Source organism: Astatotilapia calliptera, chromosome 9 (assembly GCF_964374335.1).
Source record: "Astatotilapia calliptera chromosome 9, fAstCal68.1, whole genome shotgun sequence".
NCBI classification, from domain to species: Eukaryota; Metazoa; Chordata; class Actinopteri; order Cichliformes; family Cichlidae; genus Astatotilapia; species Astatotilapia calliptera.
In genome coordinates this window covers 13,552,068-13,574,139 of record NC_137430.1, presented here as the reverse complement: position 1 = coordinate 13,574,139, position 22,072 = coordinate 13,552,068, and the positions used below count along the sequence as shown (strand labels likewise).

At 39.8% G+C, this 22,072-nt stretch overlaps 1 protein-coding gene and 2 long non-coding RNA genes across 3 annotated transcripts in view; 1 reads left to right on the top strand and 2 right to left on the bottom strand.

The window, feature by feature from the left end:
- Positions 1-5,167: 5,167 nt before the first annotated feature.
- On the bottom strand, positions 5,168-7,585 carry LOC113029920 (uncharacterized). The gene is made up of 3 exons (XR_003273516.2): positions 7,118-7,585; positions 6,854-6,920; positions 5,168-6,570 (listed from the first exon to the last, which is right to left on the bottom strand). It is a non-coding gene; the product is annotated as an uncharacterized LOC113029920 (long non-coding RNA).
- Positions 7,586-9,018: 1,433 nt separating this feature from the next.
- The window catches only part of LOC145431092 (uncharacterized), a 114,902-nt gene continuing 101,848 nt past the window's right edge, over positions 9,019-22,072 (bottom strand). The window contains exon 3 of the mRNA XM_080306432.1: positions 9,019-9,203. Coding sequence (XP_080162558.1) covers positions 9,061-9,203 — 143 coding nt within the window. The 3' untranslated portion in view covers positions 9,019-9,060. The remainder of the gene's footprint in view (positions 9,204-22,072) is intronic.
- On the top strand, positions 19,752-21,628 carry LOC145430840 (uncharacterized). Its single transcript, XR_013911160.1, has 3 exons — positions 19,752-19,873; positions 20,283-20,833; positions 20,982-21,628. It is a non-coding gene; the product is annotated as an uncharacterized LOC145430840 (long non-coding RNA).

Genomic DNA, 22,072 nt, shown 5'->3' with positions numbered 1-22,072 from the left:
CTGACCACAGTGTCAGACGTGATGTCCTTCAGCCTGACGTACTGTGGTCTGTCGGTGAGGTAGTCGGAGATCCAAGCCACCAGGCAGGGGTCCACCTCCATCCTGTTCAGTTTTTCTTGAACCATACAGGGCCGGATGGTATTAAAGGCACTGGAAAAGTCAAGAAACAGGATCCTGACCGTGCCTTTTCCCCCATCCAGGTGTGAGTGGGCTCTGTGTAGGAGGTACAGGATGGCATCCTCCACTCCGACACCCGCCTTGTATGCAAACTGTAGTGGGTCCTGGGCATGTTGTACCTGTGGTCGGAGGAGGTTGAGGAAGAGCCGCTCTAGAGTCTTCATAAGATGTGACGTCAGTGCCACCGGTCGGAAGTCATTCAGCTCATTGGGCCGGTTCTTTTTGGGGACCGGGACGATGCAGGACGTCTTCCATAGGGTGGGCACTCTCCCCAGTCGCAGTGATGGACATGTTTTTCATGTTCATCCAGCTATTTATTGTCTTCAAACCAGCAGACAAAGGCTTTGGAATAAGAAGTCGGGGAAGAAATTTAGGCCATGAGTAGTAATACGTTGCTACCTGTCCAATATAGCGGCCAACCAAACTGGTTTGACAACCTGTTTGACAGATTTCGTGCGTGTGCGCATGTGCGTTCAGGTGTGCTCGGGGGTATGCGTGTTCATGTGTGGAAACACACAGGGTGTCAGAGGGGCTATATGAGTTCATGTGTTTTTAACTGGGTTTTAATTAACCCTTTAAGACCTACCATAGAACCAAGTCCGCCAGAGCTTATATTATATTTTACAGCCTTCAGCTGTAGTGCCATTTTTGGGAGCATTTCAAGTTGATATACATCAATACAACCATTATAGCCTAAACTTTAATAATATGTATGCATTAAGTGCATAGTAATTGCATAAATTGCAAAAAAGTGCAATAAACTACAACGAAATATAAAATCGTTTTTGTCTTTTTAACATATATTTCTAGTTAGAGAAATTTAAGAGGCTTATCCCTCAAAACTGTAAATACAAAAAAGTTGCACAAAACAGTTTCCCACCACAGGAAATTTATTTTAAGTGTCTTCATAGTTTTATTTTTGAAATACACCAATTTTTATATACTGCAGGAAAAACAAAAAATAAATATTATAATCCAAATTTGCAAAAAAACAGCATGTGCATCAAAATAAACTATTTCCAGCAGTGCAATATGAGTCCTGAGCATCCCAGAAACGACACGGAAAGTCATAAAGTCAAAGATAACTTTTAAAGACACAAGTATAGGCTCATGAGGCCTTGATGGTAAAAAACTACATTTCCGCGAAAATGACGTCACTTCCGGTTTCGGGCAGGTCATGCGGTCATGTGATAGTTCGCGCTGATGGACGTAGGAAGTGTTACAAACAGCTGATCGGATCGGCAAAACGTGTTTCTGGAATATTATGTTTTTGTTGCTGCAAGTGCTTTTTATGCAGTTTTTGCAAAGCTTTATGTGGAAGGAAACTGACTTAGGACAAGCTGATGGCATAAGATGTAAGTACAACTCCTTCGGTTTCATATGCAAAAACAATTTTTTCGCTAGCTTACGTGGTTGCAGTGCTACCGGGATTTAAAAATAGTTACGCAAAACGGAGCGTGCCCGCTCTGACTGGTTTTAAAGGGTTAAAAGGTTATTCAAAATGTGCCAGAGCTCCTAATTTAAGTCGACTAAAGCGCTTACATTTATGAAAGTGCTGAATGAATATATATGAAAAAGTGTCATGAGTTAAGAGCAAAACTAGAAAAGTGCTACATAAATGCCAGTCCATTTCACTTCACTCAGGAAAAATCACAATCTGTAAAACTCTTTTCTGGCCATTATCCAATGTCACATCTCAGGACTAGAATGAAGCCTGTGGCACACCTTGTGACACTGGAGGAGAAGAGAGCAGCGGCGGGGTGGAGCACCAGCTTTAAACTCATGCACAAGAGAAATGTCAAATAAAACAGGTTTGTGATGAGAGAATACTGAGAGAACACTGAGACAACACCCAGCCACAAAGTGAACTCACTTAGTTAAAGATAACAGGGGAGCACATGCACCTAACCAGCAGGACATTTCTTCCTTCTAAGTTAAATGAACAGATGGATGGAAGTTAAAAGTTCAGTTTTCTATTTTGATGAGCACCGTTTTTAAAAAAAGTGTTGTTTTCATATTCTTTCTTTGAAAATCTATAAAGTTCCTGTTCATTTTCATTAAAATGACTTTTACATAATTGTTACCGTTTTATTTAAGATCTTCTAATGCTTATACTACACTGTACACGTCAACAAAAAGCTTAACATTGAAGGTCATTTTCTTCCCACTACTTACTATTTATGACGGCTTGGACCAATAATGTATTTCAATATGTTGCACACTGATCTCTTGCACAAAATCACTAACACACACCACAAATCCCACCAGTGATTCACTTCCTTATAAACCATTGAGTCAAGGACTAAAGCAGTGACGTACTGAATTAAACTTCAGACGTACCAAGCCCCGACACAGTATTTCTGCAGCACAGTGATGCGGTCTTCAGCTTCAAACGGACCATCATTAACTGCTGTTGCTCACAGAATTGTACAGTTTGAGACAATTACATCACGTCCAATCAAAATTACAGTTCTGCACTTTTAACACTGTCATCTTTGCACTGATATTACAGGAAAAGTCTTAGAAGTAATGCAAATATTAGTTAAACAGGAGCCAAAATGTAGTTTAATTGCATTCTGTTTTGTTTGCTAAAAAATCCATAATTTATTTTAATAAATCACATTTTTAAGCTCCTGTATAACTTAATTCCAGCAGGTAATGGTATGGGATGAGATTCACTTTTATTAGCTGAATCAATTTTGGTTCCTATATCATCATCATCATTTGATAATAAATAAAAACCGTTCAAGGGATTAAAGAAAAATATTTTTCCATGTTATTTATCATCAGTTTACTAGCGATTGAATTTTACAAAGGCCCAAATATTGTATGTTTATTATATTCAATTGTAGTTAAACCAAGTCTTCAGAGATTATTCTCACAGCAGAGCACTTTATGGTTTGATGATGAATCCAAAGAACAGAAGAAGTCTAAGTGGAGGCAAATTCTTGTATGTTTTTGGTCTGTTATGTTTACAAATGTTAAATTACTAGTAAAGGGAGACCACACCATTGTTCATGTTTAAACAAATTTATTCATCACATTTATTCATGAGACAGACATAAAATTGTGTCACACAGAGAAAAATACAGGTTCAAAGCACCACAACGTTAGCCTGATATCAGACAGAATTATCACATGATGTTAAACAGAAGCTGTGACTGGGCAATGATAATGAAGCAGTTCATTTCAAAGTTGTAGATTCGAGCTGCTCTTCATACTTTTGGCCAATACAAGCTTCAACACTTCAGAAAGCTTCATTTGGCCATCACTAACAGCAGTACTTGTAGTCTGGAGTATAAGTAGACTAGACTAGAGTGCAATCAAATACACCTGCCTTCAGTGAACCCAGCCCAATCACAGCCACTGGCTCACAGCAGTTGTGAAACAAACCCACTCACACATCAGTGGCCATTTCCCACAGTAAATGTGGAGGTGAGTTAATATGCAGGTGATACCAGGCTACCATCTTACACAGCTGATTACAAATTTATAAACGACCTCTTGCAGCATCACTTTGATATCACTGGTATAAAGAAATTGAAATCCTGCCGCCCAATACTACAAACAGGTCATTATCTGTGAGATTACACTTTTTCTTCAGACATCAGTGGTTAAAATGATAAATTGCAAACAAAGATGAATATTCAGAAAGATAAGGTGGAAGGTTTTAGGAGAGCTCATTTATTTGACCACTTTCTAAATGTTTTTTTTTTTTTTTAAGTTTTCTAAACAATGAATCAATGAATGTGGATCAATGAGGGAAAAATGATTTTTTCAGTCCTGTGCATTCTTGCCTACACCAACTCTAGGCCTTAAAATCCACTCAGCAGTTTACCCTGGTATAATTGGCTTTTCTAAAGTCACTCATGGCACCACAGATGAGCTGAGCCATGTGGACCATATAGACTTGTGGAGTTCTGGCAGCAGCCTTGAAGGAAGTCTCCCCATGGCAGAGCTCACTGCATGGGTGGGGAGTGCTCTCAATAAGGAGACGAGGAACAACATCTTTGAGGCTGCTGAAGCTGTTTCCAGCTCTGTCACAGAGGAACAGTTTTGCTGTCCCACAGAACCAGAATGTCAAAAGCACTGTGTGAGAGAATGAAGAAAAGACCCAGGTGGTCAAAGGAAGGACCCGGGGGCTGTTCTCAGACAGCCAGATAAAAACCTCTTGTCCATCACTTTAACCAAAAATGTTACCATGACCCACGGGAGATGACAGAGGTGACAGGACTGACCTACAAACAGGTGAGTGTTTTTCAAGGTTACTAGAACATGAGAAACTGAATTCATTTTGAATGTTGGGTCTATTGTACTCATTAAATATTTTCTGTTTTCCTCCATCTTTAGGTGAAGACTTGGTTCAAAACAGAAGGAGAAAGTTTAGGAGGAGTCCAGATTCTCAGCATCTCAATCAGGGCGTCCCACTTCATGCAAGTATCTCCAATTATTAAACAGAACTGTTTTTAATTCAGTCATTATCTTGGGAATTAATTGCATTTGGTGAAATGTATTGACTATAATTACACAAGAACTGACTCTGCATCTTTCAGTGATTCAGTTTCAGGGAGTACACCCAACACCTGGAGGTAAACTCAATCACAAAGGGTGTAAATTATCAGGGCCCCTATCATCATCCTGTGGGCAAGGTTGTGCCTGGACCTCAATGGACCCTCCACAAAAAACAACAACAACAAACAAACAAAACAACAACAACATACCAGATGTTTGGCTGGTCGATGCCACTGGACAACTGATATGAATTCAACCCTGTTGTTTTAAACACTGGTATGAATGTAAACAAATTCGGGCTTCACAATACAAGTTTTGAAGGAGCAAGTGGAGAGCCTTGCCAGCTGCTAATGCTCCTTTAATTACAGACACTAATGTATATCAGCTTTTTTGTATTAAATTTTACTATTTCTGCTTTTATGTAGCTCAACATAGCAGAGTCTCAGATTTGATCTCTTTTAGTAAATAGAAGTCAGGGTAAATTTTAGGTCCTTTATTTTTAATCCATTAGATTTTAGAAATATTTGAATTCAGTCGGCTCTGGCTATTGTAAATACATTTTAGTCTATCCAAAACACAAACTGGAAAATCAGAGAGAGCACCATCACAGGTTTTTTTATATAACATTAAGAGATGAAAATGTGTTGTTTCATTTTCCAATAATTGTAGAAATAATGTAGATGATGATTGCAACACCAGTGTCTTCAGCACCGCATTGAATGTAAACAACCCCGGACTTCACAGTGCAAGTTTCTACACAAAGTGGAGAGCCTTGCTAACAGCATAAAGATGGCTGTAGCTGCTGTTACTGCCCCTTTTATTTGTGAATTCTCATTCTGGAGCCTCAAGATGAGGATTTTTGCTATACTGGTCTCAAAAACAACATGGCAGAAATATGATGTGTGGAGGTCTGATTATGAAACCACATGCTGGTGGTTTTCAGAGAAATTTAAAGCACTTCCACATCATCTGTGTTTTTCCAACATGGAAGCTAGCTGGCACTGGCAGCATATCAGGTTTGCTGTGGATTTTATCTGACAGCCATTTTAAATGTTCTGTTCATGTTTCTTGACATGACAGAGGCTGTATTTGAAAGACTTTGTGCACACATGTCTTAATTACACCTGTTAATATTTTTATGCTAAACATGTTTTAAGGCTGGAGGTTAGTCCAGGGTTTTTAATAAATATTTAAAGCCAATGATCTAGACCTGCATCTTTTCTGCTGTAAATATTGACTTTGTTAAATGAAGCACTGCCCGTTTCTTGACTGCCACCTTTTCTAGTCCCAAATATTATTGAAATGCATGAATTTGTTGAAACTCAGAAATCTGGTGCAGTGTCTACACCTGCCAACTACAAAGAAGCATGAAGCCTGTCATGAAGTCAAGCTTCTTGTTCAAAGCCTTTACGTGCTTCCTCCAGGACACTGATATGGTTAGCAGATGTAGTTCAGAGGAAAGAAAAGAATTCCTACAAGGTCAGTAGATCTGTAACACAGTCTGGATTTCTTTAGGATGGAAACGTTACTTTTCAGAGACAGAGCTCAGCAAAAACTACAAAAGTGGGTTGTCCATACCAAAATAATCTAGATGGATAAACTGCACCAAAGGCAAGAGGAGAAAATATTGACACAGTACTGTGCAATATTTAACTTCTACAACTTCAGCTACACCAACACAAGGGAGGAAGTGGCCTTTCTTTACCCCCCCACCCTCTTTAACTGACCCAGTGTTTGGATACAAACAGGAAGCTCCATCACTGAAAAAGGTGTTCAGGTAAGGCAGGACCTGCTCCTGTCAAGCCACAGTGCTCAAATTTATCTGCATCATGTGCTGGTTTTCCTAAACTTCCTCCTTCAGTTCTGACAACAAGTCTTCGCCTAAACAAAAAAAAAACAAACAAAAAAAAAAACGACAAGAGAAAAAGGAGGGATGATTATAACTATATGGTCCACATGGGTCAGAATATTTACCGTTATGCTTTGGCACAAGTCACTTTAGAACATTGAATGATACCAAAAAAGTAATTAAATAATGGCTAAATTGCTCACTCTTATACAGAATAGCATCACACAAACACTCTGCACGTTGGCTGCATTCATACAATTTGCCACCAGATTTCACTTGAACATTGCTCATTGGGCAACAATGCTGAGTACATACCTGTTGAGATTCTGATTGATGAAAGCCATCGGAGTCTTCCAGTCTGCCATTTTTGCAGCTTCACAGACTGGAACACAAAACTGGTTTAAGCATCTCTGCTGGAGCAGGTGGTTTGTTGCAGAGGTTTCGAAGCATCTGTTTAAACCATCCTGTTTTGCAGCATTAACAACCACACTGATGTCAGGCTCAGTGCGAGTTGAAGACATGATAACCAGTCATGTGTTCATAAACTGCATTAGGATGTACCTGTTCCACTTCACCCACCTGAACCCAGGAGAGTAGGCACTGGAAAATCTCTTCTCCTGACCAGAGTCTGTGGCTGTAGAGCAGGGGTAGGGAACCTTAGTCCTCCAGAGCCGGTGTCCTGCAGGTTTTAGATCTCATCCTGGTTCACCACACCTGAATCAAATGATTAGGTCATTACCAGCCTCTGGAGAACTTCAAGACATGTTGAGCAGCTAATTTAGCCATTTATTTCAGCCTTGTTGGATCAAGGACACATCTAAAATCTGCAGGAAACCAGCTCTTGAGGCCTGGAGTTCCCTACCCCTACTGTAGAGCATCTCTTTGTCAGATGCCGTGGCGAGAGACAAAGAAACTGACAACGAGTAGTAGATTTTAAGACGAAAGCCGTTTATCAATTCAACTGAGAGAAAAGGACCAAAATCAAACTGTTAACTAACCAACATCCACCTTTAATTCAAGATAGTGTAATGTTCCAAGAGTTTCTGCCACATTCATGTAGGGAGAGCTGAAGCTCTTTTAAAGGCATGTTGTTCAATCTCAACACCTTCTTGACCAAACCATTGACTGCTGAGGGCCTTTTTAACTGAGGCCAGAGTGAGTGCAATGTGCAAGATCTTCATCTGAGTGGATCTATACCAGATTGATGTTGAAATGTGCCAAAGAGATTTAAACAGATGCTCTACACCCAACCATCTGATTCATGCTTCCCAACAGCTTAAACCAGTTTCTTCAAACTGGACTGAAGTGGACTCCCTGTTCAATTGTGGTGGGAGAAAGCAGTGTCAAGATTTCAGTACAAACACCATCATCGGTGCCCACGCACATTCAACTCTCAGCAATCAGCAGCAAACAATCCTGCAGACCAACAGCCCCAAACAGGCCATGCATAGTAAAACTTTTCAATTAACAGGGCAGCTTATTATGCACATCCACCAGTAAATGAAGCTTCTAACTTCACTTCAGCAATTATTTAACCGTCAGGGCCTACCTCCGTGTCTGGATCCACATCTGCTGACTTTAATCCTCTCCATCCTTGATGCCATGCTCCATGTAGAGATTCTTCCATAGATGGATTTTTGTTGGCAAATTTAAGCAACTTCAGGATCAAATGAAAAGTTGCTGAGAAGGTGAGACTGGACCTGAATACTTTTGTGACGCCTTCCACAAAAACAGTGATTCACTGAGACAGAAAAGAACTTTAAATCTTTAACAATAACAGAAGAAAACTAAGGGAAACAAACTAAAGCGAAGCACGCAAGTAGAGCTGGGTGATAGAACGATAACGATATGTATCGCGATATAACTTTTACTCGATAGAGAAATTAAGCTATCGCGATAGACCTCGCCGCTCTTGTCCTCTTAAAATTAAAAAAAAAAAAAAAAAAAGGTCAGCCAATCCAAACTAAGTAGCGCAGAGCTACCAATCACAGCCGCAGTGTCACGTCGCGTGACTTGTTACATACAGCACAAGTGCCAAGCCGCACGTGTGTTTGTTTGGGAAGCAGCCAGCGGGTAATGGAGCCAGCTAGTGATGGGCAGATGAAGCTTCATGAAGCACTGAAGCTTTTCATCCAAGTGGTTCACTCCAGTGCAAAGCTTCTTGAAGCTTCATTTGCTCTAGTAGGACACCTACTGGACGTAAAAATAGTAGTTGGCATGAATTTGAAGAGTGAGGCCTTTTGCACACAGCCTGTAAATGTCAACAACAAAAGGAGTGTGTAAAACATCTATATTGTAGTGATGCAGTATACTGTGTATATTTATACTGGCAGTATGGAAAATGATCATTTGGAAATGTTTAAAATGGAAATGATCATTTACCGTGAGGTGAGGTGTGGTTGGGGTGTGGACAGCAGTTGTGCTTTTGTAACGTTGAGGTATGGACAGCTACACACTGAGGCTTTGAGCCTCAGTCCTGCCTGTTCACATTTTATTCTGTAAAAACTAAATTTTCACTGCTTTTATGACCTTTTAGTGGGGAGAACATAGCTAGGATTTAATGATTTAACACATCTTTTAAATCCTTTGTCCTGCACAATGCTAAATGGCTGGGAGTCCTCAATCACCATGCTAACCAGGTCTTCATCTATTTGAGATTGTTCTCCTGGGGAAAGACAATAAAGATAAAGCACAAATATAAATATCACACACATAACTTATTGCATTGTATAATATTGTTATATCATTTAGTAACATTACTGCATGCTATATTATCATGGCATTTGATGGCTCACCTGGTCTTGCTCCACAATCGGTGTTCCCCTTATTCTCATGCATAGCTCTGTAGTGCCTAAGCAAATCAAATCAAATCAAATCACTTTTATTGTCACATCACATGTTCAGGTACATTGGTACAGCACATGTGAGTGAAATTCTTGTGTGCGAGCTTCACAAGCAACAGAGTTGTGCAAATACAATAATGTAAACAAGCAAAATACGATAATGGCTACATCTGAAACTAATAAATATATGTACAATATATAATAGTATATGCATTTCTGGATGTGTATACTAAATATTTTGTGTGTGTGTGTGTGTGTGTGTGTGTGTGTGTGTGTGTGTGTGTGTGTGTGTGTGTGTGTGTATACACATATTTTACAAATTAAATAGAGTAAACAATAAATAAAATATATAAAATAAATATACAGAGTGAGACATGTGCAAAACAGTGGCATTACTGTACAGTATGGAGTGCATAATGTTGAAGTTCCAGTAGTGAAGCTGAGGTGTCTATGACGTGTTCAGCAGTCTGATGGCCTGATGGAAGAAGCTGTCTCTCAGTCTGCTGGTACGGGACCGGATGCTGCAGAACCTCCTTCCTGATGGAAGTAGTCTGAACAGTTTATGGCTGGGGTGACTGGAGTCCTTGATGATCCTCCCCGCTTTCCTCAGGCACCGCTTCCTGTAGATGTCTTGGAGGGAGGGAAGCTCACCTCCAATTATCCGTTCAGAGCACCACACTACTCGCTGGAGAACTTTGCAGTTGTAGGCGGTGCTGTTGCCATACCAGGTGGTGATGCATCCAGTGAGGATGCTCTCAATGGCACAGTGATAGAAGGTCCTGAGGATGCGGGGGCTCATGCCGAATCTTTTCAGTCTCCTGAGAAAGAAGAGGCGCTGCTGCATGGATGAGGTGTTGTTGTTATATCCCAGCTCCCTGGCACATAGCAAACACCTCACCTTGTACAAAAGTACAGACAGCTTAACATAGGTTTTATTCCACCATCAGTATTATGAAAATACATCTTCTGTGGAAATTTACATACCTTGTTGGGAGATATAAGCTCAAAATGTTCCCACACAGGGGAGGACATCCTTCTCTTTGTAGCTGGCTCCATTCTCTCCTGACTTTCTCTCCTCACTCTCATAAACCTCCAACCTCTCTCCAAACTGTCTCTAACTCTCTCCAAACTGCCTCTAACTCTCTCTCACTAACCGCAACTCTCCATCAAACACCCACATTTTGAATGAAGTCTGAGGGGTGTATATCGCTGTCATAGCTCGCGGTACAGTTCGAACCGCTTCCTGAACCAGTCACGTGGTACAGCCGGGCAGCGAGGCTTCGGACGTCATCATTTTCAGCTCCTCCCATAAATGAAGCAAGCCTCGATACGCGCTTCGCGGAAACGCCCCCTCCATTACTCGACACACACTTCGAAGCCTCGATACAGAACGTCACATCACTAGAGCCAGCGCGTAATGGAGGAAATGAGTGTGCCGACTAGAAAAATCAACCGAGCGTGACCGAAGAGAAAACAGATGATGATTCCAATGCCGGAGAGATTGTCGAACGGAAGAGCCATAGAAGCTCGTAGTGTGAAGGTATTTCGGCTATTTCAAGTCTGACAAAAACAGAGTAGGGTGCACTGTAAATTGTGCCGAAAGCAAGTCTGGAAATACAATAAACTGGTGCATGCGTCACACTGTGCGCCACGTTATTGTTTCGGTGAAATGAATTTCTACAATACTGTTAATTCTACTCTCTGCAGTGTTTAAATGCTTACATATACACACAGTTACTGTCCCTCCACACTTACGACTCGGTTCTGCTTCTATGCCCCAGCTTTGTTTACTTTTTCCCACCGAGGCTTCTAGACTTCTGATTGGCCAACATTTCTGCACGGTTAGGAATCTAGCGCCACCTGCTGCTTTGGCATGTTCATAGCAGCATTTTCCTTCATTTCTGCCTTTATGTGTGGACGGGATTATTTTTTAAAACGAAAACGGAAAATCTCCGTTTTCAAAAATACCCGTGTACGTGTGGACGTAGCCTCAGTCTCTGACTGGAAGCGCTAATTCGTCATTCGGCTTTTGTCAGACTAAAGTAACTGTTAAAAGTGTTTGAAAAGCTAAGCTATACAACAAGGAGAGATTGAGAATTTCCTTTTAGTTCTCAGTTTATTTGATATTGACAAAAGTTAGTCAGTTTTGTCTGTTCTTCTGTAAAACAAACTAAGATTTATTTCAAGAATTAATATTTTGTTTCTAAGTGGAATTGACAATTTAGTCTGTTTCGTTTGTTCTATTTTGAAACTTAAACGCTTTAGCGGCTGCCTTTTGTGTAGTTTGCAATATTTGCCTTTATTTATCTGAAAAAGTCTCATGTTCCTTAAGTACATCTACCCTGTTGAACTTATTATGGGAAATAAATATTTAAATAAAAACAAGCTGCTGATTATTTCACACTTTACTTGTGAGCAACGGCACATTTAAATCTTACAAATATAGTTATTTGGCTTATATCGTGATAGATATCGTTATCGCCTGAAATGAAAAAAACATATCGTGATATGAAAAAATCTCATATCGCCCAGCTCTACACGCAAGAGAACCAAAAACTCAGCAATCCTCTCTGCTCCAACTGACACTGCATGAACAGGTGCCTAAAATAAGCAATCAACACCGCCCAAATCACATGACCCACCATAAACTATCACAAAATACTTTCAATACAAACCTCTTAAACATAACCATCAGAAATGACACAGTTAACAACAGCATGAAATCTGTATATTAAGTTCAGACAGGCCTCTTACAATCATGATCTACAATATTTGGTGGGATTGTTGAAAAGTGAGTGAATCTTTCAGAAATCTTGCTGCCATGTTCTTCTTCTTTGGGTTTGGCAGGCTAGATGCATCATGTTAAGGTTCAGAATATTGGGGATGGACACCAGAGGAAAAACCCACAATAACAACACTGGTCCGGTCGGGTTGAGTCAAACGATGATTTAATGATCACACACACGTGGGAGATGGACACTGTATGCAGACAGTCTCAGATCTCATCTCAAAAAACACATCTCCATAGTTTTATGAAATCAGGGTATTAGAACGCCCCCTCATGCGTAGTGACAGGTGTAATACAATCAATGTTGACAATTTTATTTAACACAAAGAATAACATTGTCTCCTTCCCGAGGGCAGACGCTAACTGCCCCCGTCTCCTGGAACCGTCTGTACCCTGCTAAGACACAACATGGCAGCTACAAGGACTCTTTCATTTATTAAGACCATCAGTGTGTATTGCTCTAAATCAAGTATATAATATTAAATGAATATTGCTGGATCAGCTACTTCTACTTAAAACATATTAAAACATGACTAAGCACAAAATCACCAAGAATAACATCTTATAAGTGCTGTGTAAGCGCGTGCGGCCTTCCAAGCTCAAAGCCTTTGCCCTCCATAGATCAGCCAGACTCGCGCTGGCTGTAGCTTTTAACATTTAATTACCTTGAGCACAACTCTAGAATGAGCAACAAACTGCAATGTGTATGGAATGATCATGGTTACATCTGCAATGGAAAATCATGTTATTATTCTGGTACCTGTAAGAAAAGATCAAACTAAAGTTATCACCATCACTGTAATGCAAAGAATAATGTAAGATCAAAAACTTCAATTTATGCTTAATGCAAAGCTGGTTATATACTTCTAATGAACTAATAATGGCATATTAAAATATTAAATGATAATGAGAAAAACATCCCCTCCTTATTCTACAATCACTGGTGTGTTACTGCCATCTACTGTTCATTATTTCCCAAGTCAGTCTTCTTCTGATTAAAAAGGCTGGACTCAAGCTAGAAGCACAAAGTCAGCCTCAGATCCCTCCATTGTCTTATATAGACTAGCACTGTGTAGATATTGTAACTGTCTTTGTTTTAGTGCAGCAGTGCAGGTTCAGAAGTGTGTGCACGTTGAACACAGTTTCTCCAGCTGATCCAAGCTCTCTGAACAACTTTCTTCATTGATGGAAATACTTTTTGCACTCAGGATTTTTCTGACTGTATTGGTGCTGCCATAGTCACATTTGCCATCTTGGTGTTTTCCTGTGAGAGCCAGCCCACTCATGAATCCATGGCAGCCAGGTCTCAGTCTGATAAATATAAGTGAGTCTCATCTTTTGCCAATAAACAACATTCAAAGTGCGACCTTGAGAGAACATTTAGGGCCTTTAGAATCCCTGAAGGAGAATGATAGACTGCTTTGAATTGAAAGAAGACAACAGAAACTACAATTACTACTTTTACAACTGAGGTGTGCAGAAGAGCATCTTTGAATGCACATCAGCAAGATGCAGCAGAAGACCACACCAAGTACCACTCATGTCAGCTAAATACAGGAAACTCGAGCTACAGGTCAAAAAAACTTGGAAAGTTGGACAACAGAAGATTGGAGAGATGTTTTCTGGTGTGATGAGTTTCAATTTCTGATGTAACATTTGAAAGGTCAGAACTTACTGTGTGCCATCTTCTGCTGAATGCTTCAAGAAGGATAAGTCATGTCACAAAGCTCTGACCATCTGGAGCTGGTTTCTTCAACATCACAAGGACTTCTATGGGCTCAAATTGTGGTCATAAATATTTTGTACTTGTAAATCAATTTTGTATGTTTAAAATGAATTTGTGTGTGCCAAGTACAAAACTGGTTTACAAGTACAAAATATTTATGACCACAATTTGAGCCCATAGACTTCACTGAACTCAAATACAATGGTGCAGCTTTAGGATGTGGTGTAACAGAAGTTTCACATGATTGATGTGCAGCCATCTAATTTGCAGCAACTGTGTCATGTTGTCATGTCAACAAGGATCAAAATGTCTGAGGAGTGTTTTCAGCTTGTTGTTGAATGTAAATCATGACTCAAAGAAGATCTGAAGGCAAAAGAAGATCCAACCTGGTGCTACCAAAGTGTGACTAATAAAGTTGCCATGTTCTTTATAACATTTCTTGAAAATGTGACATCATCAGCAGGAATCTTCTGGCTGTAATTTCTTCAGAGGTTGACGGCACTGTAATCGAACACACCAAGTTTGTTTGTAACATTTAGATGATAAACTCAAAGTATTTGAGCAGGCATGAATGACTTCGTGCCTGTCATAGTTTCAGATATACAGTGTTAGATTGGGTTGGGCACCTCTGGTGTTATCATCATCTAATAGCTGAATGTACAATATCAATCCACGTTCATTCAGTTAATGATTTATTCATTAATCTGTATTCACTTTGAATTTCTTTGCTCACATTCAGAAAATTAAAAAACACCTCATGGCATAATGCTTTTCAGAAACTCTCAAAGGCAACATTACATGGATTATTAGACTCAGTGCTGCTCATTTATTAACTTGATGTTTCATTCCTGCAGCTCCTCTGTTCTGACAGCTCCACTCAGGCTCTGCTGGACACCACCGTGCTCCTGCTGCAAGGCGCCTGGTTGCTGGTACGCTTCCCAGTCATGATCATCGGTGGGATTGTGAGCAAGAACCTGGCAACCTCCAGCCACCATGCCCCATCCGTAACATCCCCTGACAGATCCCAACACAGCCCTGATACAAACATGCATGTCCATCAGCAGCATCCTACACTTTAATTGAGCTGACTTCAGGTGTTCAGTAAGGGGAAGATTTAATAACATTGCATGTTTCATTTCAAGACTTCAGTTTCATAGGGCAGAGAGTAGAAAAGGTGACAATAAAATGCTTTTTGGAGGCTTTACTCCAAACATCAGACTTGTGAATAATTAAAAGCAAACCCAACATTTAGAGTCTTAGGAAGATAATCACAGAGGCAGAAACTTTTCAATGTATCATCTCGGGTTTTTTAAGATGAAGTATTCAAAGCTAGGGCTTTGAGCTAGGGATGTTATTTGAGGTATTCCTGGGAAAATCTTTGATCCAGGTCCAGATTCTTTAGATGAACTTTAGTGTTTAGTCATACTTCCAGCCTCCTTTATTGACGTTGCCTGGTGGCATTGACCAGCCAAACATCCGGGGCGAGGTGGGGAAGGTCCATTGAGGTCCAGCTGCAAAATGGTCCACAGCATGATGATAATATGCACCATTTGTGATTGAGTTTACCTCCAGGTGCTGGGTATACAACTCCCTGAGTGGGGGCTGTCCCTCTCCCTGAAATTGAACCACAGATTCACTGTCAGTAAAACCAGAATACTTCTTTTAAATTATTGACATTACATTTCATTAAATACAATCAATTCCCCAGATAATGACAGAATCACAAACAGGGCTTTTCAATAATTGGAGATACTTACATGAAGTGGGACGCCCTGATTCACATGCTGAGGATGTGACCTCCTCCTAAACTTACTCCGTCTGTTTTGAAACCAAGTTTTTACCTAAAGATAGAAGAAAACAGAAAACATTTCATGAGTACAATGGACCCGAAATTCAATTTCTTAGATTCTAACAAGTTGAAAAACACTCACCTGTTTGTAGGTCAGTCCTGTCATCTATGCCAGCTGTTTCATCTCTCTTGGCTCATAGTAATGTTTCGCATTAAAGTGTTAGACAAGAATAATCAACTGTCTCTCTGTGAACACCACCCGGGCCTTTCCTTTAGGTTTCTCTGGAGCAGTGCTGGGATGGTGCAGAGTGGCAGTGATGTTGCCATCCTGGCTTCTTGGGACAGCAAAATCTTGTTTCTGCTCTGAGACTGAACTGGAAACAGCCTCAGAGGTATCAGTAGTTTTGTTGATCATCTCCATTTGTAGAGCAGTCTCTGCCCATGTAGCGAGTTCTTCCAAGGAAAGACTCCCTTCAGGGCCGCTGCCTGAACTCCACGAGTCTGTGAGGGTAAAGAGACAAGAGGACAAGTAAGCACAAGTCTATATGGTCCACATGGGTCAGTTACTGATATGTTTTGGCACGACTGACTTTCTAATAGAAATAATAAACAAAAGTTAAATTGATAAGTCTTAAATCCCAAAAGGTCTCAGACTGAAGAAGTCACTCATTTGAGTGACAAAACATTTCTTCCATTGAAAATATTACATCCAGGTGAACTGAATCAACCTTTACGGATTTACTTACCTGATGACTGAGCATCAACACAATGCTGAAGCTGTTTCCAGCTCCGTCATGGAGGAGGAACTGGTTTTTGCTTCCCCAAGAAACCAGGAGGGCAGCAACACTGTCACAAGTACTACGTGTGTGAAGGAAGAAAAGGCCAAGGTGCTCAAAGGAAGGACCCGAGGGCTGTTCTCAGACAGCCAGTTAAAAACTCTGGTCCAGCACATTAATCAGAAAATTTACCCTGACCCACAAGAGATGACAGAGTTGGCAGAGCTGACAGGACTGACCTACAAACAGGTGAGTGTTTTTCAAGGTTACTAGAACATAAGGAACTGAATTCGTTTTGAATGTTGGGTCTATTGTACTCATTAAATTTCTTCTGCTTCCCTCCATCTTTAGGTGAAGACTTGGTTTCAAAACCGAAGAAGAAAGTTTAGGAGGATTCCAGATTCTCATCATCTCAATCAGGGCGTCCCGCTTCATGTAAGTATCTCCAATTATTAAACAGAACTGTTTTTAATTCAGTCACTATCTGGGGAATTCATTTAATTAGATGAAGCGTATTGATTATAATTTAAAACAAGAACTCTGTATTGTGGTTTTACTGACTGTGCATCTGTCTGTGATTCAGTTTCAGGGAGCATCCTCACTCGGCGAACAACTGGACATCAGCTTCATGAGAAAGGGTGCAAATAATCAGGCCCACTATCCTGATGCTGTGGGCAATGTTGTCTCTGGACCTCAATGGACCCTCCACAACTCACCCCAGATGTTTGGCTGGTCGATGCCACCAGGCAACGGACATTATGATTGCAACACTGGTGTCTTAAGCACTGCATGGAATATGAACGACCCTGGACTTCACAGTGCAAGTTTTTACAGAGAAAGCGGAGAGTCTTGCTAACAGCTAAAGATGGCTGTAGCTACTGTTACATCTCTCTTTCATTTCTCAACTATCATTCTGAAGCCTTAAGATTGGTATTTCTGATATACTGGACGCTAATGTTATTTTTTTTATGTTTTCATTTTAATGTAAAGTTATTTAAAAGTTAACACAGAGGCGGGTTTGATAAAACTCAGTGAACTTCTTCGTCATTTACACTTTTACAAAACCAGGAAAAATTATCTTGGTCATAGTTGGTGGGGTAGATTAAGGCTTGTGTGAGTGATTGATAAAGTCCACTTTTTATATGGTGTAACTGTTGTAAAGTCAACATGAATCTGTAATGATTTTTCTTCCAATAAATGAGGACTTTGCTAAAACAAAATACTTTCTCCATGCGTCATTTTTATTGAGTCTCAAACATATTTGGTGTTAAAAAGTGTAATGAAATCTCATGTTTGGTTTCTTGTCACAGGTGGGTGTGTGCTTTCTCCTTCACACATCAGCCAAGGTGGAGAGCCTTACAACAGTTAATGTTCAATATCACAGATATTGTAAATAGTAGCTAGTATCAATGACTGAGCTGACAGGATATCAGGATTCTGATCTGTTCTGTTTTCTGTACTTTTAGTAAATGGTAGGTATGGGGTGAACATTAGGCCCTTTATCTTAAAACCCATTGATTTTAGAAATATTAGAATTCAATAGAATCTGTGGCTTCTGTAAATACCTTGATGCGTGCTCAATCATCCAGGTAAGGAAATCCCAAAAAGTTGATTCTGTTCATCTGGACCTAACGTTTTCAGTAGGACAAACTGGTGTATATCATGATTTTTATGGGTATTTCTCACTGGTGAGTTGAGAACAGTTTTGCTTGTTCTGCTTTCATGTCAACTAGATCTGTGTTAGATGATTTTGATTTAACTTCCTGCTCTGGTTGTTTCAGAAAAGGCAACCAAGTTGATCTTTGCACCGATGATTAATTTACTTTCTATTATCAGAAAATTTGTACACATAGTTTATAATTTCAAATGTATCAGAGCAAATACAGCTCAGTTTTAAATATGTTTTGCATGGAATCTGCATTATTTCAGTGAGTATTGAAACCTGATATGTATAAAAATGTTTTAAAATAAGCCAAATTAAACCAATATTACATACAAACAATGACTTACACCTCTAATTTAGATCTTTGTGATCATGTAGAGAACATTACTGAGTTTATAAGGTAGCAAATGGTAGTTTCACCTCTACATTGTAAAACAATAGCAAGGCTAATGAGCCACACCAACGCCCATCATAAACCCCATAGACACATGCATCTGGCCCCCTCTGGCTTATTCAGAATTAGAGACACACCTAGTTCACCCAGTGACCACTAAACATACGCTAATGTGTCTTTTAGAGTTCCTGTATCACACCCTGCTACCTCTGATTAATTATCAAGTCAATGCAGACAGTTGGCACCAGGGCCATGAGAGATAAGTGAGGGTAAAGGTGTTTGTATTGACATGTCTTAATTTGAAGTAACTGCAAAGACACAGAAGTCATATTGTTTGCAGACGATACAAAGTTATTGTGGAAGTAACATGGAACAACTTGTGAATGAACTAGAAAATCAATTTAAGAAATTGAAGAGTTTTTCTGCAATCATATTTCACTGGATATGAGCAAAACAAAACTCATACTATGTTGGAGTCGTAGAAATTCTATCATTAATAAACTGATGATAAATAACAGACTTACGATCGTAAATAAAACTGCTTCAACAGAACCACCAAACCCACTTTTCAGCCTTTTCATTAAATACTCTTAAATTTAAAGACTTGGTTGACCTCAGACCTCTACACACAATTTATAAAGCAACAAACAAATCTTTGTCCGACAACATTTAGAACTTGATCAGGATAAAAAAAAGAGAACGAAAGAAATAACATGTAATGTATGTCTGTATGTCTGACAGCATATCAGGTTTCTGTGAGTTTTTAGTAAAAAAAAAGAAATCGTTCTTCTCTTCATGTAGCTCAATCTAGTCCTATAGAATTAACCCAAAACTGATTCAGCCAATAAAAGTCCCACACCTTTACCTGCTGGAACTAACTTACATAGGGGTATAAAAAATGTGACTTTTTAAACTTCTTATCTATTTTTCATCAAACAAAACAGAACTGTACAGTTTCTGACTCAGGAGTATTGTTCTTAAGTCACTCTAATGATGCTACTGGAGTTAAATACAACTCTGGTTTACAATGTGTAGAATAATAAAATTCTAACTGCACTTTCTTTTTTTCAGACCTGAGAAACAGTATTTTAAAGAAATGTAAATGATGCCAGTTGGTAGAAACTGCCTGACTGCTTTGTAAAGTAACTCACAAAAGAAGAAGCTCAACCCCCCACATTCCTGCCCACACCCACAAACCTCCTTAAAAGCCCAGAATTGCTCTTAAGTCAGTCTTAGGACACATAGCACCTTCCTGCCTGGTTTGGAGCTCTTTCAGCAGATATAGTTTTTCCAGCTTTCCTGTTTTAATCACTGGGATTTCAAAGATGGAAGATTATGGGATGCACTTTTCTCCAGGTATGTACTCAGCATTGTTGTCTAGTGAGCTAATGTGAACAGAGTTGGCTAATCTCGAAGACATCTTTGAGCAAAAATACCCTTTCACTCTGTGTTGTAAGTCCTGATGGCAGAAGTCACCATTTCTCCCTCCACAGCTGAACAGAGAGTCCACTTCAGGACCATCTGGGCTTTGAGTCACTTTTGAAACTTTCTAATTGGCAACATCTGGTGGCACATTTTAATAATTCAGCAAGTAAAATCAAGTGACATTGTGTGTGGGAAATTGATTAAGGCTCATCAGTTGATCCCTTTTGTATTATTTTCTGTTAAAAAACTCAACTGTGCCAAAACATATCAGTAGCCACGGTGACCCATGTGGACCATATATATTTGTGCTTACTTAGCCTCTGTCTTTCTGTCCTCATAGACTTGTGGATTTCTGGCAGCAGCCTGCAAGGGAGTCTTCCCTTGGAAGAACTTGCAGCATGGGCTGAGGCAGCTCTCGCTAAGGAGATGAGCAACAACATGTCTGAGGCTGCTGAAGCTGTTTCCAGCTCCGTCACAGAGGAGGAACTGGTTTTTGCTTCCCCAAGAAACCAGGAGGGCAGCAACACTGTCACAAGTACTATGTGTGTGAAGGACGAAAAGGCCAAGGTGCTCAAAGGAAGGACCCGAGGGCTGTTCTCAGACAGCCAGTTAAAAACTCTTGACCATCACTTTAATCAGAAAATTTACCCTGACCCACAAGAGATGACAGAGTTGACAGAGCTGACAGGACTGACCTACAAACAGGTGAGTGTTTTTCAAGGTTACTAGAACACAAGGAACTGAATTCGTTTTGAATGTTGGGTCTATTGTACTCATTAAATTTCTTCTGCTTCCCTCCATCTTTAGGTGAAGACTTGGTTTCAAAACCGAAGAAGAAAGTTTAGGAAGATTCCAGATTCTCATCATCTCAATCAGGGCGTCCCGCTTCATGTAAGTATCTCCAATTATTAAACAGAACTGTTTTTAATTCAGTCACTATCTGGGGAATTCATTTAATTAGATGAAGCGTATTGATTATAATTTAAAACAAGAACTCTGTATTGTGGTTTTACTGACTGTGCATCTGTCTGTGATTCAGTTTCAGGGAGCATCCTCACTCAGCGAACAACTGGACATCAGCTTCATGAGAAAGGGTGCAAATAATCAGGCCCACTATCCTGATGCTGTGGGCAATGTTGTCTCTGGACCTCAATGGACCCTCCACAACTCACCCCAGATGTTTGGCTGGTCGATGCCACCAGGCAACGGACATTATGATTGCAACACCGGTGTCTTAAGCACTGCATGGAATATGAACGACCCTGGACTTCACAGTGCAAGTTTTTACAGAGAAAGCGGAGAGCCTTGCTAACAGCTAAAGATGGCTGTAGCTACTGTTACATCTCTCTTTCATTTCTCAACTATCATTCTGAAGCCTTAAGATTGGTATTTCTGATATACTGGACGCTAATGTTATTTTTTTTATGTTTTCATTTTAATGTAAAGTTATTTAAAAGTTAACACAGAGGCAGGTTTGATAAAACTCAGTGAACTTCTTCGTCATTTACACTTTTACAAAACCAGGAAAAATTAGCTTGGTCATAGTTGGTGGGGTAGATTAAGGCTTGTGTGAGTGATTGATAAAGTCCACTTTTTATATGGTGTAACTGTTGTAAAGTCAACATGAATCTGTAATGATTTTTCTTCCAATAAATGAGGACTTTGCTAAAACAAAATACTTTCTCCATGCGTCATTTTTATTGAGTCTCAAACATATTTGGTGTTAAAAAGTGTAATGAAATCTCATGTTTGGTTTCTTGTCACAGGTGGGTGTGTGCTTTCTCCTTCACACATCAGCCAAGGTGGAGAGCCTTACAACAGTTAATGTTCAATATCACAGATATTGTAAATAGTAGCTAGTATCAATGACTGAGCTGACAGGATATCAGGATTCTGATCTGTTCTGTTTTCTGTACTTTTAGTAAATGGTAGGTATGGGGTGAACATTAGGCCCTTTATCTTAAAACCCATTGATTTTAGAAATATTAGAATTCAATAGAATCTGTGGCTTCTGTAAATACCTTGATGCGTGCTCAATCATCCAGGTAAGGAAATCCCAAAAAGTTGATTCTGTTCATCTGGACCTAACGTTTTCAGTAGGACAAACTGGTGTATATCATGATTTTTATG